At 42.2% G+C, this 12,047-nt stretch overlaps 1 protein-coding gene across 2 annotated transcripts in view; it reads left to right on the top strand.

Annotated features, from left to right (window-relative positions):
* The window catches only part of ppp2r5a (protein phosphatase 2, regulatory subunit B', alpha isoform), a 42,680-nt gene that overhangs the window by 21,817 nt on the left and 8,816 nt on the right, over positions 1 to 12,047 (top strand). For both annotated transcript variants that reach the window (XM_084560267.1, XM_084560268.1), the window contains 2 exons: positions 5,317 to 5,418; positions 5,528 to 5,620. In XM_084560267.1, coding sequence (XP_084416393.1) covers positions 5,317 to 5,418; positions 5,528 to 5,620 — 195 coding nt within the window. The remainder of the gene's footprint in view (positions 1 to 5,316; positions 5,419 to 5,527; positions 5,621 to 12,047) is intronic.

The following is a 12,047-nucleotide window of genomic DNA, read 5'->3' as shown; positions in this document are numbered from 1 at the left end:
ACCTCGAGTCAGGGGGAGGGGGAGGGGATACACCGTTCTACAGTATTTTGAAAGTGATTGCAGTACCAGTTTTGGCCACAATCCTACATACGGTTCCTTTAAGTTACTAGTGGAGACAAAGCAACTGGATGAATATGAAGTAGCTTGGTTTAATCTTCAGCGACCTCTTGGGCCACCACACCAGCACGTTAGCAGGTTTGTTACCTTAAGTAAACGCACCACTCCGGCTGGTGCACAGTCATTGTAAGTGATCTTTGTCTTTATAATGGGGAGGAACATGCGTTAAGCTTAAGAGAAGGCCCCAGCTCAGAGCCAAGTGTCTGAACTGCAGACGGGGTTCTAAATGAGGTTAGATAAATAGCAGCTGCTCTTTCAGAAAGCTGGGTTGAATGGCTCTCCTGGATACTCCATGCTTGGCATCACATGATAATGAAGAGGTGAGTGTTTAAAGTGCTGCCCATTATTCGGCTGCAGTGAGAACTGCTTTGATCACCGAGGTTGTTAGGGTTACAAACGGCAAGGTTTCTGTGTGAAAGGAGGTTTCGCCGTTTTTTGACAGCTCTATAATTAGCGTTAGGAGTGTGTTATAGAAAATCACCTCTTTCTGAGAGTTTTGATTGAATTCTTATTCTGTGGGAAGGGATAAAAATGGCAAGATAACCAGATGAAAAGGCGAAAGGAGATATAATTTACCCTTTATTGTCTTAACTTCCTGTATTTGTGTTTTTTGCTGCCCTTGCACACAGTTCTTGCACTCTCTCACGCCCTTCTTCCCCTCTCTCTCACAATTTGTTGCTAGGTGTTGGTTGCTTCTCAGACAGCTGCAGCTTCCCTTTATCGGCCAACCTACACTAGTTTCACCTGCAGCTCTGTCGCTTCAGAACAGCCTCATTTGTAGCCTCCTACATTACTTTCGCATACAAATTACTGTTTCCTTTTTCCCCTCCATGAAAATTTCTCGCACGCCTCCTATGTTTGCCGTCCTCCCACGATGTTTTCTCTTGTTTTGTCCGACAGTAGTCGCTTTTCTTATTGTGAAGTGACTGGGGGAATAGAAGAAGCCTATTATGGAGCCTAGACGGTGTAAATCACATCGTGCTGAATACCAGCAGTGGAGCTCTAATGTCATGTTAAGAGAAATGGACAGAGGCAACGTCTGACGCACATTAAAGTCTGATATTGATAGTCTTACGTCATTTTTCTTGATGTTTTGAGTGTTTGACCTAATGTACTGCCTGGCAGTGCATCATGTGGTCTGAGTCATCAGATTTCAGCTCAGAGAGCGATGAGCCTCACGACAGGAAAGGGAGATGTTAGCGGATGTCTCTCATCAGCTTCTGCGTGAACCACAGATGATAATGTGAAGCCGTTTCTGTCCTGTAGAAGATTGCCTCGCCTTACGTCAGGACTAGTGAAACATCTTCATCTCAGGTCAAACTTAACTGTTAAAATATGTCAGTCTGATATGCCTGTGGGAGATCAGGCTTCAAACTGTGTGCTGCTTTTGGCATGTTGTTTAATGAAAGGAAGTCCGATCCAGGAAGTTTAGTTGGCATAACAGAATTATTTGTTTAAATCTGTCCCTGAAACGTTGAACTCGAGTTTGTAATACTTACACAGGATTTTCACAGGAAAGTTATATTTACTTTCTATCATAAGTTAACCAGTTTTCCTCACAAAGTAATCCACTAGGAATGTTTGCTTCAGAAATTGAGTATGGTTTATTATTATTGTTGGATTATTGACCCTGTACAGGCACACTGATGTATTGGCTCCATGTGACTCAAAGCTAAAGTCGGTCTGAATGCGCACTAAGGGCCGTGAAACGCCAAACTGACATTAAAAAAAAATAAATAAAAATAGTGGCTAAAGGCCTAACCCTAACCCTACTGTGACATTGGCTCACGTTGCTTGTTTCTGGGCCAAAAAGTTGCCCTTGAACACACTATAAAGACAACAGCCATGGGCCAACTAGCACATATCTTGTGCTCCAGCATGAGAGGAAATAACTGTTCACACCAGCAGGCGGCAGTAGCTTGTATTTGTCGTTCAAAGTGTGAAAACGGAAACGCTAGGATGAGTTAGGAAGGTACAAACGGTCCAAGCTGAACAGCCAGTCAGTGAGAGATCTCTCTCACTGACAGGCTCTGTCGCTAATTCAGCATGCTCAGACGATGGAAAGATTGTAGTGCCATTGCTGCCAGACCCTCAGCAAAACCTAGGGCCACAGATTGTCCAACAGCTGACTATCTAACCCTAACAGAGACACATGCTGCTCAGGCAGTTAATACACTGCAGCGAGTTGATCAGTGTGAAGGTTTTGGAGTACGGTATAACAGCTAGTGAAAGAAACGATATTCTACTGACACACTAACCTTTGTGAGTCGCCTGTCTGCCAAAAATACATGTTTTGCAACAAATATGAGATGTTGTAAATCTAAATGCCAAAAACTTACCTCCTTACACCTTCTTTATTGGGAATATTTTCCCATGTTTCTTAGTCTGTAAAACGTGATATGCAGGCATGAGGCCAAATGATGAATGGAAAGGGAGGTATTATTTTTGAAGTAGACGTATAGCTGTAGTTAAGCCGTGTGCTTGGCCAGTATTCTTGAGAGTGTCACAAATGTGTGACTTTTATTTCTTAGGTGTCACAAAGTGCTCTTTAAAGCAAACAGCCTGGAACCACAAGAGCGTGCTCCTCTGCACAAACTACGCAGGCAGTCAACAGGTTGTGTTACAGTTTGCCAACAGAATGGTTGAGATGCTTGATGTAAAAGACTTTGGACCCTGCGCGACCATTATTGCCAGATGGTGTTTTCATCAGCCCAGAAACAGCTGCACTACAGTGTCAGGCTTCCCTAAAGTAACAGGAAGGATACAAGCGGGGCAAATAACAGCTCAGTGCAGTAACAGTGGTTAGATGAAGGGCTCATTCATCCTTGAAGGAGATGTGCTGCTGCTGCTGCACGAGGCCAAGCTTAATACCATTCCTTTCTGCTAACAGCAAGATCAGACTTAATTAAATCAAAACCGGATCACATGAATGTCACAGCAACCTAAGCATTGTTACCGAGTTTACCGAGTTTCAGTTGATGCATCCAGCAGAGCAGCGTATAACGTCACAAAACCTCGATCCTGTCTAGATGGTTCCGGGAAAATTGCGCTGACTTTGGTTTGTGTGAGAGCTGCGGCCTAAACGAATCCAGTAAAAACCTGCAGAAAATGAATGACTCAAGTCTCCAAGTCAGGATCAGTTAGAAATTTAAAGCAACATATCCACTAATTTTTAAACCGGCTTCTTAAACATACTACAAATTAAGTGGGTAATGAGTTTATAAACTGCATGTGCATTGTGATTTGCAGACAACTAAAGTTAAATGATTTCCCCAGGGCTTCCCAACATCAGGACTATAGAGATTTGAGTGGGTCACCAGAAGCTTAATAGAAAAGCAGGGAAAAACAATCTTCATGACGAAATGAAATTTCTTTATTATACTTCCTTATAATCTTTGCATTTTTTTGAATGGATTGCTGGATACTCCCAACTCTTCATATCTCTAAAGCATTTAAATGAAGCAATCAGAGGATATGTTTGAGCAGTAAAGAGAGGTAGCAGGTAGACATAGCTTTGTTTAAAAGCCAATTAAGGGCAGCTACAAATTTATTACATTTATTAATCTGTCAAGATTAGTAATCAGACAGTCCCTTTTTTAACTAATACCAATAACCATTTAAACTTTTATTCCAACATAATCTTTGTTGAGTTCTTGACTGAGTATAGTGACTGCGCTACAGTGGGTTTGGGCTATTTTGGTTATTATTGGCATTCCTGGTTAGCCTGGGTGCCAGCCGAACTGGCATTAAGCGCATTAATTTTAAAAGACGAACGGATAAATGCGATCAAGGCATTTGTTAATCGGAAAGATGTTTTTGCCGTCCTTCCTGCGGGATTCGGCAAAAGTTTAATTTATCTGGCTCGATGATCGCTAAGAAGATGGGACACAATTAACATACGTCACACACTCCGTTGCTCTGATTGGTTATAGGTCTATCCAATTGAGTGCAGAGGCATTTTTTTTCCTGGTTCGGTTGAAACACGCCCCATAATCACAGCCCAATGGAGCGGTATCAGACTCACATTCTGACGAGAATTGAGTATGGCTACGTCAGGCTAATTCCTGGTAGCAGGAGATGCCATTTTCTATTTTCGTTTATGTTTTTTATCGGACATTATTTACTGTTTTACCTTTTCCGTTATGTGTCCCGAGCTGCTGGCTAATACAGAAACTGCACTCGAATGGAAAAGTTTTTTTCTGTGGGTTTCTCAGCATGTCAGACTTTGGGCTGCTGTCAGGCCTAAAATTCCTTTGCTGCCTTCCTCTCCCATTAGTGTCAGCTAGATTTTTCCAGCTGCCAATAGTTAATTTGATGTTGTCTTTATCACTTCAGCATGAGCGTGTGCATCCAATCACATAATGCTGGCTTTTCCAGCTCCCCCGCTGCTGTGTGTTTGTGTGCCACTCTCAAATTTACCCAGGCTAAAAATAATGAGGTGGGATAGAGGTGGCAGTGACCTGTCTGCAGTGATTGTCTTTGGTACAGAATTTTAATGGGGGGGGGTTGAGGCAGATGCAGGAGCGGTAATCGTTTTAATAGTCGTCTTTCTGTTTTTGGTAACAGTATTAAACGTCCTCGGTTAAATTAATCATTCTCAGAAATAGTCCAGTGCTTTCCACTCCAATTAGCGAGCTGCCAGTGATGCTGATGTGCCTATGTTTGTATTTAGTCTAAGTTGTACAACTATTTATTTAATCCATACCACCTGCTTATCTCAAAACACTGGCCACACAACTGTGAAAGTATATACAGCTTCTGTTTTTGTACTCGCTTCAAGTTGAGTTGGTTGACGTATAAACAAATTACCGGTAACCCAATTCATTGAGTTATTTGTGGCATTAGAAGAACACTGTACACTTTTACACTACATACAGGTTGTTGGGGTTGCTGCTAATTATAGCCAAAGATTTTGAATAATGCAAAAAAAGTTCCTCTGTTAAAGGCTGATGTGGAAACTAAAAGCATGGATGGTTAATCTGAACTATATTTAGTATGAAAATAGTCACTTATAGGCTGTATATGCACACAGTCATCTTAGAAATGAGAAAATGGCAAATTTTTAAGAATTGTATGTTTTTATTTTCAGTTTATATACATTTTTAGGTCATTAATGAATTACTATATTTGCCCAACTGCGTCTGCTTCCAAGCTCTTTTAATAATTATGACTTCTCTTCCTTCCTCCTTGCCCCTGCAGATCAGTACCAATATTTTCCGGGCTCTTCCGCCAAGTGAAAACCCAGATTTTGACCCAGAGGAGGATGAACCCACTCTAGAGGCGTCATGGCCTCACATTCAAGTATGGATTGGATTCATTTGTCGTTCCTTCTAGCCGTTAAGATTGCATGATCGTGTGTTGTCGTGTTGGATATTCCTATTTATGTTATTTAATTTCCTTTGTCTTCCAGCTGGTCTACGAGTTCCTGCTGCGCTTTTTAGAGAATCCAGACTTCCAGCCCACCATCGCAAAGAGACATATTGATCAGAAGTTTGTCCTACAGGTAGGTCACTATCATAACTCAGTAAATTGTGCATCTTTAAATTGAATGAATGACGAGAAACGTTGTCAGTAAAGCTGTCATAACACCATACATGGTAACTGGTGTAAGACCACTCAAACTACTCACTTCTTCATACCAATAATATACCGCCATGTTAGCCTATACAAGCTAATGTTAGCCTTCATGAACATTGTGTGCCGCATCGCTATAACAACCTGTAACAGTAATGTTTCAGCATATGAACATTTTCAGGATATTATCACAACCTGTCTCTTAATGTGTGACAAAAGAAGGAGACAAAGTCTTAGTTAGGATAAATGTACAAGCGTGTGTGTGTGTGTGTGCATGTGAGACAAACTTAACAAGTCAGTCAAGCGGCTGAGAAAGACAGTGAGAAGATCTTGCAGGCCTGATTTATATCCCCTTAAAGCTAGCCTGCTCAGGGGTGGTGATTCTCTAATGAGAGCTTAGCTCTACCTAGCAGCTACCTGAAAGGAGAGAAAAGAAACACAACCCTGTGGCCGTCACAAGGTCAGCTACAGAAACTTTCTCACCTCGAACCTTGAACAGATCCTGATGGCTGTCTTTGGGCTGCTCAGACGTGTTTGAGGAATTAAAATTAACCTCTTTCTTACGAAACACTCTCTGACAGCCTTTGCAAACTGTCCTCTGGTTGTCTATAAATGATCTCTCACCATCCAGCACATATTAACTTCATACCTAACTTGTGGTATGTTGTTCTTCAACAAGTTGTTGCAGACTTCTCTCTAAGGATTTCCTGATTGGCCGTAAACCTAAACAAAACGTCAAAGAGCGTGATCAAACATATCTGCTATCTTGAAGTACTTAACAGAATTGCGAAGAGATATCTGATGTGATGTTTTATAATTTTGGTCTGTGCATCACATAACATGTTTTAGCTGGTTATTTATTTTATTAAAAACATCCAGCTCCAGGTATTTTGTGATAACAGCCAGTACACTATTAGATTCTTTACTGCTGTTTATTTTGTGAAGACGAAGGCTCAACTGTTAAATCTTTAAGGAATAGTTTGGAGGCGGGTATTTTCTTCTTAATGCGTTGGAGTGGTAATTAACTGTCAAGCATATAGACTTACTGTGGATTGTTGAAACTTCATGTCACAACAGTGCCACCAAAAAAAAAAAAAATAGAAAGATGTATCAGCTCACACTCTCTTTGCTAGCCTGACACCCATTAATGAAAACATAACAACTGTTCAAACCCAACTTTAAGATTTAAAGTTTAAAAAAATATTAACATTTGCATGAACAGTCAATGAATCACTGCAGCTCTGAATGTTCAGATGATTATAGTTTGTGAATGTGGTAAATACTACAACAGTAATTACCAACTCAATGTGATGTGAGTTCACCAGCCTACAGTATGCTTTGTTTGATGAGTCAAACCATTAATATGCCACAGCTCGTCTGTCTCCATCTGTCCTAGTTCCGTACCCACCTACTGCAGGAATGCCGCTTCACTTCTTGTGAAGCTGCAGCTAACGGGGGACCACAGGGCCAGGAATGTTGGCTGAGCCACATCCGAGGTGCCTGGTCCGACTTTCCATGATGCGAGCGTGTCGTTGGGGAGCTTTAAATAGCCGCCTGTTGTTTACTCTTCAGGAGAAGAGAAGCGGAGTGTGGTCGAAGCGAAGAGCGCGAGGTAGAGGTTTGGGCGGCAGGGAGAGAAAGCCTGCAGCTTGGTTAGCTTCAGTTATTGTGATACACACAGCATAGGAAAAAAGTCTTCAAAGGTTTTCTCATAGCACACAGCGAAGAGGAGATGTTTTCCCCAGAGGAGGCAGAGATTCACCGGTTTGCTAGAGGATAGTTTAGATAGTGGATGATGCTGCGATCAATACGACGAAGTACTAGAGCATCCAAACAAAGAAAGAACTTTGTTTCAAGGCACTCCGATACATGCACACCCAAGACAAACCCTGCAGCCATACTCGCTGTTACACTGGCCCGCTCTTGAGAAATGTCTAATAACAAAAAAATGTAGTAGCGTACAGTAAAACGTGTCAGTGCAAAGTGATTAGGACATAAGTAAGCTAACAGGATATGGGTCATAGTGGAGCTGTCGTGATATGTGCATGCAACATGGCAAAAACCTTGATATAATATAGAATAGCAGCTCAATACAACTGAGTTCATGCCTGTTTTTTACTCTACCAGTATTAGTAGTAGTTGACCTTTTTTTCAGGTTCTTGATTAGCTTTGCAACAAGCACTGTTCTGGTGCTACTATATCAACTGTCAACAGCCTTTGACATGGGAAAACAACCATATGTGGAGCTAAGAGCAGAACACGTGGCCGGGATGTAATTTATGTCAAGGAGACATGGTTAAAAAAAAAAACACAAACTCAGAGCAGTGTGTAGTTTTGGGGGGCACCTCAACCGTGGGTGTAGAGATGATACAAACCAGTGACTTTAGAGCTCCAAATCAGCTTCTCTCGCCGTTAGTCCACAGCTGCCCCAGATTTTAAAACGTTCAGCTACAAACAAATCTGTGTTTCGCACAATGTTTTGTTTTAGCCTATTAGCCTACACAAGCCCAGGTGATCCCGCTCGAGCTGGGGCCAAATGTGACTGTTGCTGCTTTGAAACGGAGCTTGTGAATATGTGTTTGCGATATAATAATAATAATAATACATTTTATTTATAAGCGCCTTTCAAGACTCACAAGGACACTGTACAAAAACATATAGACACAAAACAAGACAGAATATAAAAAAAAATAAAAATGATGGAAGGTTTCTGGAACAGGTGGGTTTTGAGTCTGGATTTAAAGAGAGGGAAAGAGTCAATGTTTCGGCTGTCCGGTGGGAGTGAGTTCCAGAGTTGGGGAGCAGAGCAACTGAAGGCTCTGCTCCCCGTGGTATGGAGGCGGGCCGAGGGCACAGAGAGGTGGATAGAGGAGGAGGATCTGAGGGAGCGGAAGGGGGTGACAATATGGAGGAGATCCGAGAGATAAGGAGGGGCGAGGTTATGAATGTCCTTGAAGGTGTGGAGAAGAGTCCCGTACACAAAATACTTGGCAGTGAAGTGCTAACATCGACCATAAGTTATGGGAGAACACCACTGCTAGGCAACTGCATCTATAGTAGAAGCCATTGAGGCTAACAGTAGCAAGCTAACAAGCAGCTAACTTAATATAGGAAGTGTAAAGGGATAATGAAAAGAAGAGGCCTTTGGGAACCAAATCAACGTTTTCCTGAGGTATATGATAAATTGTGAAAAAAATGCTTCTGCAATTTCTGAAAAAAACGCGCATTAGAAGTCAGTATATAATGTGAAACCTTGTGCAGCTGCAAACTGTGTGTGGGAGCATACTCCCGAGTTCATAAGGCAGCCTATAAAACAGGTCACATTCACATTGACTCTGCAAAAGTGAAATTGCATCCCCGTCTGTCTGTCTGTCTGTCACCATATGATCAGATTTCATCGTCTTCCGAGGGGCTTTCTCACCCGTATCCATGTAATCATAAAACACAGTGCACACATGCATCCAAGTCCAGTGTGAGCACGGTGTAATAATGTGATATCCATGTCGGTGGCTCCTTGTTGCTGCACCAACAACTGGTAATGACATTTAATCGCCGAATAAAATAAAAAGACGTGAAGGTCAAAAGTTATCCAACATAATCTGCTTCTGGCAACATGCTTCATGTAGCGCAGCTGACCCTCCGGCCTTAATGTGACATTGTCCAGCCAGTGTCATGGAGAGCCGGAGGTTTTATACGCAAACGGAAACTGGAAAGTCATATCTTGCATATACGGCGTGCTTGTCTTATTAATGCTGTTCTGACGGCTGCAGATGCTCTACATTTCTGTAAATAAATAGTTGTGTCTTGTGTTTAAATGCAGATGGACCTAACATGAAGCTGGGTAATTAACTTCTGTTGTCTAGACACAAAAGGAAAAATTGTTCCATGTTGTCCAGGGATGTGCAACATTTAAGCCCCTGAGAAAACTCACCACCTGTTATTGATTGAATATTGACGTTAACCTCAGGCGTAAACCGCGTGTCTGAAAACATACTCGTAACAGATTTAGTTTCATAATGAAGTCAGGAGCAGTGCCAGTGTCCCATTTTGTGTCATCATTGATCGACTTCAGTGCAGATCAGAACCAAATGATGATTCATTTCTTGTCGGTTAACTGTTTCAGCGCTTCAAGGTCTTCTCGTGGGAACAGCAGCTGTTGTTGATAGTTTGATTTTGATTTATTTATAAAAACGGTATCTTTTCATATTAATATAATGAGATATAATACGTTTATCACTTTATATACATTTGAGAAAATATTGTATATTATTGGTATGTGACAGTTATCCTGATTGATCCAGAGAAATTATGGATACCGTAGTGGAATCTGTACTACACCGATCAGGCATAACATTATGACCACCTTCCTAATATTGTGTAGGTCTCCCTTGTGCCTCCAAAACAGTTGTGACTCATCAGAGAGTTGACATGGGCCTTCCGAGGGTGTCCTGTCAGAGAGTCTGACTCCGCAGAGAGTCTGACTCCGCAGAGAGTCTGACTCCGCAGAGAGTCTGGCCTAGATCCATTGGCAAACGTTTATTTCCTGGTGGGAGGGCACAGTTTGAGGTTTAAAATCATCGGAGTTCCTTTAACCAATCACTAACGTTTGGTAATGACGTATGTTATGCACCGGAGCCTTCAGGCTCTGCTGCCTCGTACTTCCGCTTTCAAGAACGCAACAAGTAAACAAATCGCTACTCTACCATCCCCCATTGCAATTAAGGACGCGAAATTGGAATAAAAGTGCTGTAATGCCAGGAAGCATATCCACAACGGAGCGAATGGCTTCGAGTATATCCGTCTCCGTTCATGTAAACATTTCAAACTCGGCGCGCAACTGAAACGTAATCGCTCTCAGACCCGCCCTCTGTTCGCTGATTGGTTCGCCAACCAGTTGGCCGGAGTAAACGTTAGCGGATCAAGCTATTCCAGACGGAGTACTGTAGGGAATGCAAATGAGCGGAAGTACGTAGGCAGACGTAGCCAGGCTAGTCCTGTGGTGTCTGGCAACAGAATGTTGTTAGTGGGGGCCTTTGGGTCCTATGGGTTGAGAGGAGGGACCTCTGTGGATCATCCTACAGATATTTGATCAGTTTGGGATCTAGTGAATTTGGAGGCCAGGTCAACACCTTGTGCTGTTCTTCATGTTTTTTTTAGTTGTTCCTAAACCGTTTGTGTGTGTGTGTGTGTGTGTCTGTGTCAGGCTGCATCCTGCTGGGGATGGCTGCTGCCATCAAGGAGTGTCATTGCTATGGGGTGGGGGTGCCTGGTCTGGTCTAGGTGGGTGGTACATGTCTAAGTAACATCCACATGAATGCCAGGTCCAAAAGTTTCCCAGCAGAACATTGTATTGTCACAAGATGGTCAATGTTATTTACTTCTCCTGTCGGTGGTCATAATGTTGTGGCTGATCGGTGCATATCAGAGTCTGTTTAAATCGCAACAAAAGCTTGTGAACCTTTTAGCGCTGTCATGATTGATCGGTGCTCCAAGTGTACTCATGAGCTTACTGGTTAAGCAGCGTCTCCTCTGCATTGGGTGGAGAAATAAAATCAATGATCCAATAAATAAAAACGATGCTGTTTTTTTTCCCGTGTATAATCTTCATTCAGCCATTTTAATTTCTGACATCAGTCAACCTGGTGAAGACAGCTTGGTGACTGTCCTTTCATCTCCTCGAATTTCAGGGAGCAGTGACCAAATGTAAAAATCTGACATTAAGACTGAGGTTGTAACTGAACATGTTTAATGATTAGACCAGATTAGACCAGGTGACCTGTATGGTAGTAGAAATAATCAGCACTTGAAATATGTAAAGAAAGACTTGATTTCACTGTTTAAGTGCACAGAGCTGAATGAATATCAATCAGCACACTGCAGATGCATGAACAAACATGACAAACCCTTTTTCCTGGATATACTTGAGGTTAAAAATAGCCCGTCAGCCCTGTCACCAAGGTGCTGATGGCATGCTAGTGGAAGATGTGTACCGTTCCCTGAAGCCGATCCAAGCCTGAAAACGCTCCTTTTGAACGCGGCGGCGTTGGCTCGGCCGCCCTCAACAGTATTGTAATAATGACTCATCACGCTGCAAATAGCTGCTTTATGCCCACGGTTTCAAATCTGGTCACATTATAAGGAGCATACACACTCTGTGTCTGTAAAAACACGACTTGATTGTTCGTACACATTTGCACAAATTAATGCCTCGGGGCAAGCGCAGGAAACTGAAGTGACTGTAATTTATTTTTTAATAATACAATGACTGGAATGACAGTGTTAAAATAGTGTGACGGTGTGAAATGGGTCACTTGTGGTGATGATTTATCACCTGCTTTTACAGCTCCCCTCATATT

The sequence above is a fragment of the Chelon labrosus genome (assembly GCF_963514085.1).
Source record: "Chelon labrosus genome assembly, chromosome: 14".
Classification (NCBI taxonomy): Eukaryota; Metazoa; Chordata; class Actinopteri; order Mugiliformes; family Mugilidae; genus Chelon; species Chelon labrosus.
This window is presented reverse-complemented; position numbering and strand designations above follow the sequence as displayed.